At 50.4% G+C, this 17,275-nt stretch overlaps 1 protein-coding gene across 1 annotated transcript in view; it reads right to left on the reverse strand.

The window, feature by feature from the left end:
- The window catches only part of LRP4 (LDL receptor related protein 4), a 72,102-nt gene that overhangs the window by 22,063 nt on the left and 32,764 nt on the right, over positions 1–17,275 (reverse strand). Inside the window, exons 19-33 of the mRNA XM_027775436.1 lie at positions 16,935–17,057; positions 14,697–14,905; positions 14,449–14,530; positions 11,978–12,083; positions 9,280–9,481; positions 6,877–7,066; positions 6,647–6,778; positions 5,409–5,549; positions 5,002–5,088; positions 4,724–4,895; positions 3,361–3,523; positions 2,741–2,966; positions 2,099–2,402; positions 435–653; positions 160–294 (exon numbers count right to left, since the gene is read on the reverse strand). Coding sequence (XP_027631237.1) covers positions 160–294; positions 435–653; positions 2,099–2,402; positions 2,741–2,966; positions 3,361–3,523; positions 4,724–4,895; positions 5,002–5,088; positions 5,409–5,549; positions 6,647–6,778; positions 6,877–7,066; positions 9,280–9,481; positions 11,978–12,083; positions 14,449–14,530; positions 14,697–14,905; positions 16,935–17,057 — 2,491 coding nt within the window. The remainder of the gene's footprint in view (positions 1–159; positions 295–434; positions 654–2,098; positions 2,403–2,740; positions 2,967–3,360; positions 3,524–4,723; positions 4,896–5,001; positions 5,089–5,408; positions 5,550–6,646; positions 6,779–6,876; positions 7,067–9,279; positions 9,482–11,977; positions 12,084–14,448; positions 14,531–14,696; positions 14,906–16,934; positions 17,058–17,275) is intronic.

A 17,275-nucleotide genomic window follows, 5' to 3' on the forward strand; every position in this document is an offset into this window, starting at 1 on the left:
CTTGCTCTAAGACTGTAGGCCTCTCATCCTTCCCACTGCTGCCTCTTCCCCTCTTACCTCCTATCTTTTGATTTTCCTTACTTCAAGCTCATCCAAACACAACCACCCTCTCCTCTGCCCACCTGGTTTCCAGGAGGCTGCTTGGGACAGGGCTCCTACCTGCGGGTATCGTAGTCCAGGGTGAGGCCATTGGGCCAGCCCAGGTCCGTGTTGATGAGGACTTTCCGCTCGGAGCCATCCAGGTGTGCCCGTTCAATCTTGGCAATATGGCCCCAGTCCGTCCAGAAGAGGTACCTGAGACATGACAGGGCCATCATCACCAAGGCGTGGCAGATGGCAGGGACACGTGGATTCCATAGCGTGTGGGGACACTCCAAGGGCCTCTTCCCCCGGCCCTGCTTCCCCAGATCTCTTTTCACTGGCCATAAACGTACCCCTTCCTGGGGAAGACGGCAATGGCCCGGGGCTCGTCCAGGCTGTTGTTGACGAGCACTTTGCGGCAGGAACCGTCCAGTCTCGAAGCCTCAATGGTATTTCGGCCTGTGTCTGTCCAATATAGGTTCCTGGCCACCCAGTCCACTGCCAGCCCGTCGGTGGTCTTCAGCCCACGCCCAATCACAGTCTCCATGTTGCTGCCATTCAGGTCTGCTCGCCTTGGGGAGGGACGGGGTTGGATGAAGGACTCCTCTGAGCAGAGATAGCTTAAAACTCCTTTAATTGACGTGCCCATAACTGGACCCCCTGGACTGTGAGCTCCATAGGGGCGGAGTCCAAGCACTTATTAAGATGTTCGTCAGCGCTCAGTGCGACAGGAGCTCGGTAATGTAGTCACAGAACAAATGAATGAATTCTTAGGACAGAGCGTTTCCTGCCAACTGGGAACAGCAGGGGATCTGAGCCCGTATCTTGTCCAAGACAGGTTAGACATTCCCCACATATTTTTAGGAGGGGACGAGGACTGCTAGGTGGTAATTATAAGAAAGGCACATTGGTCAAAATGTACCTGTGCAGTTGTAGAGGCCCTCCACTGGGGGACACACCTGCAGGATGGGGAGCATGTCACAGTCACCTGGGGACTTCTCTAAACTGCACAGGTCCCCCTGTTCCCAGAACAAGATTCTAATACACCCCCCAGGGAAAGCAACGGAGAATACTCCCTGTTCCTCCACGCGAGAATCTCTGCCATGGTAAACTACTGACAGGTCTGCGTAGGGGCCAAACATTTAAAGAATATGGAACCATCAGAGGGTGTAATGGTTACGTCGCTGGACTCCCATGTAGTCAGTCATGGTTTGAGTCCCACACCCAGCTGCTTAAAAAATGCACATCGGGCACATGTGCATGCATGTCCAAAGTCCTCGGAAGAGAATGGAGAAGGGATTGTGGTATGGCCATCTCCTCTAGGGGGTGATTTCTCGCTTTCTGTCTCTCTGTCTCTCTGGCAAGCACACATGCCCTACAGCAAAAACTCTTAAAATATAAAATAAGGAGCTGGCATGTGGCATGGTGATTAAGGGTGCTGGACTCCCACAGGGGCGACTATGGTTCAAGTCCTGGACCTGGCAGCTTGCTTTCTCCTTTTCCCTCTCTCTCTCTATCTCTCCCTCTCTCTGTCCCTCTCTGGCCAAATTAAAAATAAGTAAATAAATAAAGTTAAATAAAATAATTCTTAAAAATAAAATAAACAACAATAAAAATTAGATTTTTAAATGTTAAAAACAACTTTTTAAACCACCATCAGCCTTGGCATTTGGCCAGGGCTCATTTACTGCGATATAGATACTAGCCACGTGGTCTACTCATCAATGAGTCCTAGAGGGTTTGTGGGCCTCCCTCGAGGCTCAGTGGTTGGTGTGGAAAGCTCCAGGTCCCCAGCCTGACTTTATCTGCTTTTTTGTTTGTTTTATACACTCGGCTTCCAAAGTGTCTTTAAACAAACAAATGAAACTGAAATTCTGTTCTGAGTGACAGCACTACAAAGTGAACAAGTCAGGATTAGAACCCACTACCCCAACTGTCAAATCACTCAGTTCATTTAGAGCTGGACACTGAACATAACCATGCCTATGAACTCGGGGGGTTTGAGCGTTGCTCATACCGAATAACATCCAGGAACACATCCGTGTAATAGACCTTCCCATCCACGCTGTCATAGTCCAGAGAGATGACATTGTTGAGCTCAGGAACAGGGACGTGCACATCGGTGTGGTCGCTGGTATCGAGTGAGATGCGCCGGATGGAGCCCCGGCTGGAGAAGAGCAGGTAGGTCTCAGGAGAGGGGTCACAGGTCCTCCCGTCACCCTTCAGCTGGATGCCAGTGGGGCAGGCACAGGAGAAACCAGAAGGCCGAGGCAAGCAGAGGTGGGAGCACCCACCGTTCCTCGAGCCGCACTTGTTAAGACCTGGTGAGGAGAGAGAGAAGCACACACTTCACACCCCGCCTGGAATACCATCGGGATCCTACGGAGGGCCTCGCTTCTCGTGGCTGACTCTTGCTGTTCTAAGGGATGGGGTTCAGTGCCTGCAGGGTGAGGTACAGGAGTGTCCCCAGGAGTTCTTTGAAGGTGACTGCACCAAGCAGTTGTAGCACCTGCCATACCCACAGGGGACACGCCTATTCCTAGGGGGCTTAGGTAGGTCGCCGACTCTGACTGTAAGGGAGCTTTGTGTCTGCATCGGTCTGCTGTCTGGATAGTCCAGAAAGCCAGAGGCTCTGCCCCCAGCCCCAGGGTCTTCTCACCCAGTGGCTGTGCACGGTCCACAGCCTGGATGTCCATGAGGCCCGGCAGGTTGGACCTCACCAGGATGACATTGCTGCCGGTACCCTTGTCAGCGCGGTGGATGCTACGGGTCTGCCAGTCCGTCCAGTAGATGTAGGAGTCGAGCAGGGTGAGGCCGTATGGGTGCTGCACCGGTGACACCAACGTGTGCCGGTTGGCACCATTCAGGTCAGCCGCCTCTATCCGCTGCAGAGGAAGGAGAGGATGGGGTGGCCCCCAGGGGACCGGGAGCTCTAAGTGGAGGTCCTTTTATATTTAAGAGAGTTTTGCCACAGGGCGTGTGCACTCGCTGGAGAGACGGAGTGAGACAGAGAGACGGCAAACAAGAAATCACGCCCCGGGGGGATGGCCACTCTACAATCCCTTCCCCTCCATTCTCCTCTTGGGATCTTGGGCATGCATGCACATGTGCCCAGTGTGAGTTTCAAACCACTGGGTCCGGGATTTGAACCTCTATCAGCCATGTGCGAGTCCAGCATCTCAACCACTACGCTATCTGCTGCTGGCCCCCTAAGTGAAGATCTTGTTCAGGCCTCCCATCTCTCTAGGCTGCTGGAAGGAGCAGGGGCAAGGCTCTCACCTCAGTGTGGGCGTCGGCCCAGAGCAGCTGGGAGCTGGCCTTGTCCACGGTCAGTCCGTTGGGCCAACCCAGGTTGTTGTTGATGAGCACGGTGCGGTCTGAGCCATCCATGCCGGACCGCTCTAACTTGGCATTCTCCCCCCAGTCCGTCCAGTACATGAACCTGGGCCAGGAAAGATACCTGCTGGTTACCTGACATGACCGAGCACGGGTCATCCCAGAACGCCACACGGACGGTGAGTACTTATGTGCTAGACATTTGCAGAGTACTTCATGTGAATTGTCTCGGTTAATCCTCGGAAGGGGCACGAGGTATCCATTTTCATTATTATCTGCATGTTATAGGTGAGGACACTGAGGGCCAGAGAGGTCAAATCCTGGGCCCGAAATAATGCAGCTAATACATAATGAAAGAATTTGGAATCCTGGTCTCCTACCTACAAGGCTCATTTTTTTTCTTTAAAATAGTTTATTCATTCCTTTCTTCCATGACAGAGAAAGAGAGAGAAAGAGAGAGAGAAACAGGCATCCTGGGGCCAGCAGGTGGCCTGGTGGTTAAGCTGCTGAACTCGCACCTGGCCGACTGCAGTTCGAGTCCCGGACTTTGCAGCTTGAACATCACATCATCACATCACGCATGTGTACCTGCGTGCCCAGAATCCCAGGAGGAAATGGAGGAGAAGGGACTGCAGCATGGCCATCCTCTCTGTGGGGTGATTTCTCATTTTACCTCTCACTGTCTCTCTGTCTGTCTCTCTCCAGTGAGCACATGAGCCCTATGGCAAAACCTTAATTAAAAAAAAAAAAAGAAGAAGAAGAAAAGATTGGACCAGTAGGTGGCGTGGTGGTTAAGGTGCTGGACATTCCCACATGGCCGACCATGGTTCAAGTCCTGAATCTGGTGGCTTGCTTTCTCACTTTCTCTCTCTGGTTAAAATAAAATAAGTAAATGAATAATAAAATTAAAAATAAATAATTCTTAAAAAAAAAAAAGAAGAAAAGAAAGAAAGGAAAACTGGCATCCCTAACAGGGTCTTCACACCCGGATCCACCCCCGCTTCAGCCCACCCAGATCAAGGGCACACAGATGCACGCCTGACGTGCACAGAGAGGGTCCAGTTGTGTCACTGTTGTGCCACCTCCTGCCCTCCCAAAGCTCATGCTTTGAACCTCTGCACTTCGCTGCCACCACGAAGGGTATCACAGAGACTGGAAGAGCCCAGGCAGTGCAGTGTGCAGCGAGCTCCAGGGCTCACGGTGCCCCTGTGCTGTGAGCTTGCCCTCCACTGCTGACCTTCATCCCACTCGTAGCCTCGGCTGAGCCAGCCCACCCTGCCAACAGAACAACAGCACCCGCTCTCACCCCATCTCATGGTACAGGACAATGGCCCGGGGACTGTCAAGGTTCTGCCACACCAACACTTTCCGCATGGACCCATCCAGGTTGCCCACTTCAATCCGGTTCGTTCCCGTGTCTGTCCAGTACACCTTCCGGCCAATGGCATCCACCGCGAGCCCATCTGTGGTCTGCAGCCCTGCAGGAGGTCAAACGAGCACACTGGCTCCTGCTTTAAAACAGACGGGCTATTTCCCCAGCTCTGCAGCCAGACAGGTGGTCCCCAGGCTGGGGGGGAGGCCCACCTGTGGTGATAATGTCCTCATGCTGCGACCCATCGAGACTGGCACGGCTGATCCTGTGCAGTGTGCTGTCAGACCAGTACACTTTCCCTGGAGAGGCAAAGCTTGATTCAGCCTAGACCCTCCCCTCCTGCGATGGGCCACACACAGCTGACTCATGCCCAGGTCAGAGGGCACTGTGGCCACCAGCATAAGAAATCCAGGGACATGTAGAAACAGCATAGCAGGATAGGAGCTGGAGAGAGGAAGGCCTCACACCATGCCCTTGTGACCCATGAGAAAGTGCTACAGCAGTGGGGACAGGGACTGTGCCAGAGGGAGTGCCTGGGCTGCTAGCAGGAGGTGTAGGTGTTAGGAAAGAGGGGACAGCACTTGCTAAGGGGCAGGTAGGAAGGGAGGCCCGCACAGACCTTCCTGGGGGTCCACTCCGATGGCAATGGTGTTCTTCATGGTAATGTTGACTGGTACCACCACATCCGCAAAATACGGGATGTCCAGGGAGACCATGCGTATATCTATCCTCCTGGCGAAGATGAGGAAACTGTTCATGCCTGCCCAGGTAGAGAGAAGGAGGAGGACGATCACTCTAGCCCAGCTGTCAAGAGGATGTAGAGTTGGGAAAACTGAAGCTCATGTCTTTGCCCTGCTAGTTTCTACGTTTGTGATCCTACACAAGTTATTCAAAGCGTTCAACTCAGTATTCTCATGGATAAAATGGGGGCAATAATAGGGTGGCTATTGGGATGGAAAGAGATCGTATACACAGAGCACCCAGCATTCGGTCTCACGTCTCTTCATAAATGATATCCTTTATTAATATCGCAGAAGTGGCTCTCTTTGAAGACCCCTTTACCATGAAGTTTAAGAAAAGACGTGAAGGGGCCAGCAGGTGGCGTGATGGTTGGGATGCTGGATTCTCACATGGCCAATTACACTTAGTCCCAGACCGGGCGGCTTCCTTTCTCACTCTGTCTCTCTCCGGTGAGCGCACAGCAAATAAATAATAATAAATAAAAACACAGAATTTTTTCTTAAAAAGAAAAGAAAGGGAGTAAAGGGACCCTTATAGGGCTCTTTTCTTTCTCAATTCACAGTCCATAGCTTCTCCTCGCTCCAATTCCTGGGGAGGTTAGAATTCATACACGGCAGGTGCCCGAGGGAAAGACCCTGGCTCCTAGCATCTGGCTGGCCAGGTCCTGCTTCTGGGACTGTCTGAAGAGGTTATCACAGAGGATGTGCATTCCCAAAAATGGCATGTGTCAGGGGAGGTGCCATTACTTTGTAGACTTCATACGTATTTATATTTATCATATTAATTTGGGCAGATGAAAGGAAAGTACCTTATTCTAACCAAGTTCATCTATCATAATAATTTTCCAACAAAGGAATGGAAAATTTTTTGAAAAACGATATTTTTTTTCTTCTAATAATCATAAAAATACAGAAAGAACTAGATGAACTTCACGTCCAATCACGTCTACCTGCTCCCGGGGCTTCTCCCCTGTTAGAAAAGCTCTGGGTCTCACCTCCATCCTCTAGAAACATCAGAACACACAGTTTCTTGGACCACACTGGAGCCCACTTGCGGGGAGAGAAGAGAGTCACTTCCCAAAAAGGCTCTACCCAGATCTGTGAGGCTTCGACTCACCTGGTGAACAAGTCTTGCCATCAGGCAACAGGTTAATGCCTGTGGGGCAGGTACAGCTGAAGCCACTCGGATTTGGGGACCGAAGACACAGGTGGCTGCAGCCACCATTCTCCACGGCACATGGTGTAGACACTGGGTAGGAAGGAGGAAGGTGGTCAGTGGACAGGGCTAGGCATCGGAAGGCATGGGGAAGGCCAAGGAGAAGCCCATACCAGCCTAGGGTTGCTCACCTGGGGGCCGCCGGCGATGGAAGACGTGGATGTCCATGAGGTTCTCCAGATTCTCCTGCAGGGTCTCCCGGTCCATCCCTGTCAGCCGGTCAGCACTCTGTATACTCTTGGTCTGCCAGTCCGTCCAGTAAATGCGCTCTCCATACAGGGTCAGCCCAAATGGATGGGGGAGCTGGCTTCCAATGAGCACCTGCCAAGGCCCCAGCACTGTGTCATCCCCAGCAAGGTCTGACCATACAGAGCAGCCGCCAAGAGCGTGGCATGGGGTTGGAATGCAGCTCTGTCACTGAGACCTACTGTGTGATCCTGAGCAAGAGCTAATTTTTTTTTTTTTTGAGAGGTTTTGCTATAGGGTGTGTGCGCTCACCAGAAAGAGAGACAGAGAAACAGAAAGCGAGAAATCCCCCCCCTGAGGGATGGCCATGCCGCAATCCCTTCTCCTCCATTCTCCTCTCAGGATCTTGGGTATGTGTGCACACATGCCTAGCATGAGTTTAAGCCACTGGGTCCAGGACTCAAACCATGGTTGATTACTTGGGAGTGCAGCGACATCGCCATTATGCCAACTGCTGGTCACAAGCAAGAGCTACTTATAAGACCTCTCCAAGCTCTGGTCTACTAACCTATGATATGATTGTGATAATATTTGGCCCCAAAGGCTGGGTGATGATTTCTTTTTAAACTGCTATTTATTTTTAAACTTTGTTTATTTATGTATTTATTGTTATTTTAAAAAATTTGATCAGAGAGGGACAGAGCAAGAGAGTGAAAGTAAGCAAGCAAGCTGCCAGGTCTGGGACTCAAACCACAGTCAGCCATGTGGGCATCCAGTGCCCTTAACCACCACGCCACCTGCTGGTCCCAGGTTGTATGATGATTTTTAAAATCATGTATTACTTAAATAATCTCAGAGTATCTCTGCACACATTACTTATTAATTACAAAAGGAAAATAGTTACTGTACAGAAGACAGCCCCTTAATCAAGCAAAGTTACATGCCACAAAAGTGCGACAAGTCAGCATCTTTGCCTGCTGAGGATATACACTCAGACCTCCGGCCTGGATTTCGCTTAACGTAGTATTCCCACCCAAATGCAGAATCAGTGCAATCCGAAGGAAATGCCAGGTAAGTCCAAATTGAGGGGTACCCTACAAAACAGCTGGCCTCAACTCTTGAAAAATGGAAAGGTCAAGAAAGACTTAGAAAGGCTGAACAAGTATCCCCAGTTAGAGATTAAAGAGACATGGGACCGGCAGGTGGCACGATGGTTAAGGACACTGGATTCCCACATGGTTGACTACGGTTTGAGTCCTGGACCTGGTGGCTTGCTTTCTCTCTCTCTCTCTCTCTCTGTCCCTCTCTGGTCAAATTTAAATAAATAAATAAATAAAGTTAAAAAGAAAATTGATTACTAAACACAATGAGTAATCTTAGGCTAAAGAGTTTTTTTTGCTTTTTCAGCAAGAAAAAATTGTTATCAAGGACTTTATTGGAGCAAGTGACAGTGAAACCGAGTGTGGACTGTGAGTTAGATGGTTGGCTATACTGTATCCATGTTAAATTTTCTGATTTTGGTCATTATACTGCAGCTAGATAAGACAATGTTCTGTTCTGTGGATATATGTACTGGGATATTTTAGAGTCAAGGGCAAGCCAATTTAATCACAAATTGCTCAGAAAAATAACGTGTTTGCGTGTGTGCGCGTGCGCAGAAGGTGATTGAGAACGGTAAACCAAACGTGGCAGCTCTTGACGTATTTGTTCTTTTTTGCTATCCTTGCAATTTTTCTGTGAGCTTGAAATTATACCACAGTAAACATTAACAAAAAGAACAGATTAAGGGGCCACCAGGTGGCATGGTGGTTGGGGCGCTGGACTCCCACATGGCTGACCACAGTTCAAATTTGGACCCAGTGGTTTGAAACCCAGGCCGGGCGGGTGTATGTGTGCCCAAAATTCCAGGAGAATGGAGGAGAAGGGACTGCAATGTGGCCACCCCAATCTGGGAATTGGAGGTGATTACTCACTTTCCCTCTCACTGTTTCTCCCTGTCTCTCCAGTGAGCACATGTGCCCTTTGGCAAAAACCTTTAAAAAAAGGAAAAAAAGAACAGATTGATCACGGGCCTAGTGTCCCACTGGTGAGGGAATAGTGTTTGGTGGTGGTTATTAGGAAAGCCTGTGCATTGATGGCCCAGCCCGCAATCCATACACATCCCTATTTCCTGTTCACCGTGAACCAGCAGCACCCCCAACCCCCGCGATCTCTGGAGAGAACCCTCAGCACCAAAGAGACAGCTGAGGTTGGGTTGCACTGTGCCACGCCCTCTCTCAGCAGCCAACCCAGCAGTGCAAGCCTGGAGGCCGGCGGGCTGAGGGAAGAGGCCTCAGCACTGCCCTTACCTTCCTCTTGCTGCCATCCAGCCCAGCGAACTCAATGGTCTTCATGCCGGCATCAGCCCAGTACAGGCGCTGGGACCCGTAGTCAATGGCTAATCCATTGGGCCAGGTCAGATTAGAAGAGATGATGACCTGGCGCCCCGAGGCGTCCATGCCAGCTCGTTCAATCTTGGGGCTTGCACCCCAGTCGGTCCAGTACATGTACCTGGGCAAAGGCAAAGGAGGTCTTACAAAGACTGCAGCTCATACCCAGTAGGCTGCAGGGTGCCTAAGGTTTCTGGGTTTCTACCTTTGGTAACTGCCCCGGTCTCTTGACCCAGGGCTTAGCCTAGTACAGGGCTCGGCCATTTCTGAAGGCCTTGTATGGTCTATCACTACCAAAGGTACCCCAGAGTCAATAAACGCAGAGCCCACAGCTCAAGGAACACTGCAAATAAGTCCAACTGGGGAATAATGAACGAAAGGAGGTGAGAATTAAGAACTGAAAAATGTCCTTAACTACTTATAGATGTGTTAAAGAATAATGGGGTGGGCCAACAGGTGGCATGGTGGTTAAGGTCCTGGACTCCCACATAGTCAACTGTGGTTCAAGTCCTAGTCCTGGCAACTTGCTTTCTCTCTCTCTTGCCGAATTAAAAAATAATGGTAATAGGGGCCAGTGGGTGGTGTGGTGGGTGAGGGTGCTGGACACCTCCCAGTGGGATGGCCGCATGACCAACTGCAGTTCAGATCCTGGACCTGGTGACTTGCTTTCTCACTTTCCCTCTGTTTCTCTGTGTGTCCCTCTGCTCAAATTGAAAGTATAATAATAATAAAGTTAAATAATTATTTAAAAAATAAAATACTGATAATAAATTAAATTAAATAAATAATTATTTCTTTAAAAAAGGAAAAAATAACGAGGGACCAGCTGGTGGTGAGGAGGCTAAGGTGCTAGATCCCACATGATTGACTCCAAAGTTTTTTTTGTTTGTTTTTTTAAAGAATTACTTATTTAGGGGCCAGCAGGGGGTGTGGTGGTTGAGGCCCTGGACTCCCACATGGCCAATCACGGTTCGAGTCTCAGTTTCTCACTTTTCATCTCTGCCTGGTCAAATTTTAAAATAATAAATAAAATTAAACAAGTAATTATTTTTTAAAAAGTGATACAAGGGGCCGGCAGTGGCGTAGGGGTTGAGGTGCTGGACTCCCATATTGTCTTTCTAGCAAGCACACGCGCCCTATAGCAAAAACCTCTCCAAAAAAAATAAATAAAAGATTTATTTATTGAACTTTATTCATTAATTCTTTTATTTTAATTTGACCAAAGAGAGACACACAGAGAGAAAGAGGAAAAGAGAGACAGCAAGCCACCAGGCCCAGGATTTGGTCCATGGTCAGCCATGTGGGAATGTCCAGCACCTTAACCACCAGGCCACCTGCTGGACCCTGACTCTGAAGTTCTAGCCTCTGAAAAACATGCCAGATGTGTGTTTGTGTGCCTGCCCAAAATTCCCAGAGAAGAATGGAGAAGGGATTTTGGCATGGCCACCCACTCCGTGGGGTGATTTCTCACTTTCCCTCACCCTCTGTCTCTCTCTAGCAAGCACACATGCCCTGTGGCAAGAAAAATCTAAAAAATAAAACAGTTATAGTAAATAAACTTAAAAAATACTGTAACAATTAAGAAAAAGGTCCATCTGTATGCTCAAGTGGCAAGGTCCATGATATAGAAGGTATATAAAACAGTGTATTTATTGTAAAACTGAGACTACCAGCACCAGTAAGTGTTTATGTGCACTCAAAAGAAAAATCTGAGAAAAATATCCTAAATTACTAACAATGGTTTCTGTTTGTTTTCGAGAGATTTTTGCCATAAGGCATGAGCGCTCACTAGAGAGACAGAGAGACAGGGGATGGCCACGCCGCAATTCCTTCTCCTCTATTCTTCTCTTAGGATCTTGGGCACACATGCGCACATGCCTGGTATGAGCTGTGGTTGGCTATTTGGGAGTCCAGCAATGTAACCATTATGCCATCTGCTGGTCACACTAACAATGATTTTCACTGGAGAGAGATTATAGGGAATTCCATTAAAAAAAAATCGGGGCTTGCAGGTGGAGTAATGGTTGGGGGTGCTGGACACTAACATGCCCAACTACGGTTCGAATCCCGAACCCGGTGGCTTGCTTTCTCACTTTCCCCCTCACTCTCACTCTGGTCAAATTAAAGTAAATAAATAAAAAGTTAAAATAAAATAATTCTTGGGGCCATCAGGTGGTGTGGTGGTGAAGGGCACTGGACTCCCACATGACTGACCACCGTTCAAGTCTTGGAACTCTTTCCTGCGCGCTCCTCTCTCTCTCTCTCTCTCTCTCTCTCTCTCTCTCTCTCTCATTCTGTCCCTCTCTCCTCAAATTAAAATAAAGAAATAAAGTTAAATAAATAAAAAAGAATTCTAAAAAATTTTTTAAAATAATAATAATTCTTTATTAAAAATCACAATGACTTATTTTTGGAAGTAGACCAAAAGATGAAAAGAAAGAATGAAAGAAAAATGTAAAAGGGTGGTCTGTTCAGAGAGGAGACAGGGTTGCCAGGACCCTCTGTGGTTCCTACACTTGCACAAGATCTGGCCACTCTCCTTAATCTCCAGACTCCCCACAGCTGCCCAGGCATGGGGGGAAGGGGAGTGGAGCTCCTTCCAAAGGGCAGTGCTCACCCGCCCATGGGCTCTACCACGATGTCCCGAGGACGATCAAGGTTCTCCCAGATGAGTACTGTCCTCATACTGCCGTCCGTGTTGGCTACTTCAATCCGGTCTGTGCCTACCAGAAGTAAAGACAGAAAGACACCAACGCTAGTGCTGCCCCTCACCCTCTCTCCCCAGGGCCAGCTCAGAGCTTGCACGCAGGAGATACTCGGTACATATGTTGTGGCAGACGCACAGTGCTATTTAGTGAGCTCAGCTGAGAAGACATTCAAGAAAGGATCAGTTCCTTTCTTGGAAGAGCAAGGCCTGCCAAACCTAAGCAAGAGACTCGGTCTGTCCTAAATCATTTAAGGCAGTGACTCTCAAACTTCAGTGTGTATAAGAATCAGGAGAGTGGGGGCCAGTGTATAAGGATCGGGAGGAGGGGGCTGGTGGATGGCGTGATGGTTAAAGGCACTGGATTCTCAAGTGGCTGACTGCAGTTCGAGTCCCGGATCGGGCGAGTTGCTTTCTCGCCTTCCCTTTCTCTCTCTCTCTGCCTCTCTCTGGTCAAATGAAAAAATAATGGGACCAGCAGGTAGCGTAATGGCTGTGTCGCTGAACTCCCATGCAGCCGACCGCGGTTCAAGTCTCAGACCCAATGGCTTAAACTCATGCCAGGCACATGTGCGTGTGTACCCAAGATCCCGAGAGGAGAATGGAGGAGAAGGAATTGCAGTGTGACCATCCCCCCCCCGGGGGGGGTGGTTTCTCGCTTTCTATCTCTGTCTCTTTCTGCCTTTCTGGCAAGCGCACATGTCCTATAGCAAAAACCTCTAAAAAATAATTTAAAAATAATAATAACAACAAATGGAATTAAATAAACAATTCTTTTGGAAAAAAAAAAAAAGAATCAGGTGGAGTGGAGGTTAAGGTGCTAGATCCTATGTGGGCAACTGTGTAGTTTGAGCCCTGGCACCGGCGGTTTGTCCATCACACTGGGTTCTTGTGTGTGCGTGCCCAAAATCCTGAGAGGAGAATGGAGGAGAAGGGATGGCAGCATGACCATCCCTTCTGGAGGACGACTTCTCACTGCCTCTACCTCTCTGTCTCTCTGGTGAGCACACACACTCTTTAGCAAAAATGAAACAAAAAGAATCAGTAGAGCTTGCTGAAATACAGACGACCGAACACAACCCCCAAAGACTCTCATTCTGTAAGTCTAGAGAGGGTCCGGCTTCTCAAACGCTGCCGCAGCAGGGACTGCACTTGGAGCAGCACCAGTTTATGGAATCGCCTTTGCCTCCCACACCCACCTGGCTAATAAATGCCCTTGAGAGAGAGAGACTTTGCTATCAACGTGTGCACTCACTGGAGAGACAGAGACAGAAAGTGAGGAATCACCCCCCAGGGGGGATGGGCACGCCGCAATCTCTTCTCCTCCAATTCTCCTCTCGGGATCTTGGGCACGCATGCACACGCGCCTGGTGTGAGGTTTAAGTTACTGGGTTCAGAACTCAAACTGCAGTTGGCTATGTGGGAGTCTAGTGACAGAGCCATTAGGCCATCTGCTGGCCCCGTAAATCCCTGTTATATCCCGACAATGATGGAAGGAAAACCACAGAGCACAGGTTCTCTATCTGAGGTGCCTTAAAACACTTCAAGCACTGAGCTGCCATGATGCAAGCTGCTCGCTTCAGCCCTGCGGCAGCCCCTCCCACTCTGCCCTACCAAGGGCTTCACGTCAAGACCGAAGCAGTCCAGGAGGGCACAGGGTCCCTTCTACCTGAACCCAGGGTTTTATTTATTTATCTTAAAAAATTATTTATTCAATTTGCCACAGGTCACATGTGCTCACCAGACGAGAGAGAGAGAGAGGTTGAGAGAAGGAAAGTGAGAAGGCAAGCCACCAAGTCTGGAACTCAAATCATAGTCGGCCACATAGGAGTCCGGGGCCTTAACCACCATGCCACCTGCTGGCCCCTAAAGCCAGCATTTTAAATAAGAGGACTTCTAGGGGCCACCAAATGGCATGGTGATTAAGGCGCTGGACTTCTATACAGCTGACAACAGTTCAAGTCCTGGATCTAGCGGCTTGCATTCTCATAACCCCCGCCCCGGTCAAATTAAAAATAATAATAGAGGGAGCAGCAGTTGGTGTAATGGCTATGTCGCTGGACTCCCATGTAGTTGACTGTGATTCGAGTCCTGGGCCCGGTGGCTTAAACTCACGCCAGGTGCGTGTGTGTGCGTGCCCAAGATCCCAAGAGGAGAATAGAGGACAAGGGATTGCAGTGTGGCCATCCCTCCTGGGGGGTAATTTCTCACTTTCTGTCTCTCTGTCTCTGTCTTTCTGGTGAGCACACTTGCCCCATAGCAAAAACCTCTCCAAAGAAAAAGAAAAGAAAAAAATAGGTAAATAAATCTTCTTTAAAAAAGAATAAAAGAAAGTAAATAAGTAAGGGCCCTCCAGGGACCAGGACACGGCTCCCTGTACGTACCTGCATCTGTCCAGTACAGCTTGTTGGTGACCCAGTCGATGGCCAGGCCTGCAGGGCTCTCCAGGCTGGTGCCCACCACCACCTGGGCAGCAAGCAAAGCGGCGTCACCGACCGTCCCCCTGGTCCTGGGGCCCAAGTGCCACCAGTTCTCAAGACTGGCGAAGGAGAGGGAAACCCTTTCCCTGGAGAGGGCGGACTCCGCCCCGCACGCTGCCCTCCCTGCGGGCCTGGCCCGCGCCAGGCCCTACCTCCTGTCCTGTTCCATCCCACTTGGCCCTGCTGATGGTGTCAGTGCTGACATCTGTCCAGTACACGTGGTCATCCCGGGAGTCCCAGTCAAGGGCCACAGCACTGCGCACGTCAGCCAGTGGGATGACATCGTCGGACAGGTCCTCGGTGTCGAAGCTGATCCGACGGATGTCCATCCTTCGGGCAAAAAGCAGGAACTTGTCAAGACCTGATCAAAGGCCGAAAGGGGTCTTCTTTTAATGCTCTAAATCCAGGAACAGTGACAGACGCAGATGCTCATCTGTGTGGCATCTGGTTCAATCGCACTTCCTGGGAGTGGGTGCCCTTAGCCTCCTGGTCTCATACGAGACCCACTTCAAGCCCTGGGCACCCCAGGCGGCGGACGGACTTTACAATTCCCCAGGGCACAGAAATGCCTCGTGTCCAAGCATCCATCAGATGCGTCTCAATTTCTCTCTCCTCTTACTTTACTCCTTCTCCCCCATGTCCTGGCTTCTCTGATTCCAGGTCTGCTTCAGGCTTCTGCCACCCCAGCCCCCCATCCAACCCCATCCTCTGCCCAGATCACGACTCAAGCTAATGACAGCCATGCAGCACCTCCTCCCTGCCAGCACCGTGTGCGCTTTCTGCCTCTCACTACTCTGGGGTGTAGGCGAGTCACTCCTGCTCTCTAGGTGAGCACCCCTGAGGTGCCAGAGATCAAGTAAACTGGCCCAAGATCCTCAGGCATTAAAGCACCAGAGCTGAGACTCAGTCCACCTCCAGGGACAGAGCTTTGGCTGTTCCCCTACACAGCTTTTTTTTTTTTTTTTTTTTTGCTATTGGGCTTATGTGCTGTCCGGGGAGACAAAGTGAGAAATCACCCCCTAGGGGGATGGTCTCACTGCAATCCCTTCTCCATTCTCCTCTTGGGATTTTGGGCACCTGTACACATGCACCCAGTGTGATTTTCAAGCCGCTGGGTCTGTTACTCGAACCGTGGTCAGCCACGTGGGAGTCCAGTGCCTTAACTACTACGCCACCTGCCGGCCCCCTGCACAGCTTCTTTCCAGCTGGTGCTTCTCCCTCCTCTCTCTGCCGCTGCTCTGGCCTGTCTGAACACTGCCCAGTATACCATTCTGCCCGGAAAGGCACTTCCTGCCTGATGTGACTATCTGCTTCCAAGCTCTGGGAAACCCTAAGGGGGGCAGTTCCTGGGGACACGTCTTACATCTCACCAAGACACCAGGGGAAGAGCCAGACAGAAAGGACTACAAGGGCAAACCTTGGAGCGTGAAACTAAGTCAGAGTGAAGTCTGAGTTTTCTCCTAATTGCACTCTCTGGGAAGGACTCAGATCCCAAGAGAATTTGATTTTAACTTGCCGTAAGAGGGTCCCCGGTGTACACAGCAATACGTAAGGAGAGCTGCTGGTGTGTGAGGAATTATCCAGGCCCCTGTGGGTCACGTCCCAAGCCTGTGTCACCCCTCTCTGGACTATTAGAAAAAGACACCAGCGGCACTGAGCACTCAGGGCTACCCTCTCAAAGCAAAAACCCCCTGCTGGAGCTCAACGGAGGCCAAAGTAACCTTTCAGGAAGAGACCGAGGAGCCCCATCATCCATCACTCACTAGACATGTACTGTCCCAGGCCTGCACACACAGCATCACCAGGGAGCTGACTCTGGGCTCCCGGGCTTAAAGGCGGAAAGGAAATCCTCGGCAGAGCGAAGTAAAAGGTAAAGAGGTAGGAAATCATTCTCTCGCCTTCTGGAAAAGCCGGAGGCCGGTGGCCAGCAGGTGATGTGGTGGTTAAGGGCACTGGACTCCCACATGGCCAACCATGGTTCGAGTTCTGGACCTGGCGGCTTGCTTCCTCACTTTCTCCCCTTCTGTCCTTCTCTCTCTCCCTCTCACTTGCTCTCGTTCTCACTCTGTCCCTCTCTGGTCAAATTAAAATGAATAAAGTTTTAAAAAGAGAAAAGCCTGAGGCCCTCTGCTGCCTACAGATAAGACATCCTACCTGGCAAATGAACACACAAGCCTCCTTGCAAGTGTCCTTACTCGGCGGGGTGGTGTCACCCAACCTTCAGCAATGACTGCTGGGCCCTCAGCCCTCAGCTTTGAAGTAGGATCCCTCAGCCTCTTGAAAGGGCTCCTGAGGAGTCTGGCTCTTCCCCACCTCAGGCAATCCCTCTGGTTCTCAGCCTTGTGCCTTCCACCCACCCACACTCAGCCCAGGGTCCCAGACCCACTTACTCTGCGCACAGGCGAGGCTGCTGATCTTGCGGAAGCCGGTGGGGCAGGCACAGGTGTAGTTCTGGCCACTGGGCAGACACAGGTGGGTGCAGCCTCCATTGTTGTCCCCACAGCGGTTTTTCCCTGCTCAAAGAACCCAGAGCAAGAGGGTCAGGTAAGACTAAAAGTTTGCAAAGGTGTCCCCACCGGGAACCAGCAGTTAGCGTAATGGCTATGTTGCTGGACTCCCATGTAGTCGACCGCGGTTCGTGTCCCGGACCCGGTGGCTTAAAACTCACGCCGGGTGCGTGTGCATGCGTGCCCAAGATCCCGAGAGGAGAATGGAGGAGAAGGGATTGCGG

Source organism: Tupaia chinensis, unplaced genomic scaffold, assembly GCF_000334495.1.
Source record: "Tupaia chinensis unplaced genomic scaffold, TupChi_1.0 Scaffold000561_1, whole genome shotgun sequence".
NCBI classification, from domain to species: Eukaryota; Metazoa; Chordata; class Mammalia; order Scandentia; family Tupaiidae; genus Tupaia; species Tupaia belangeri.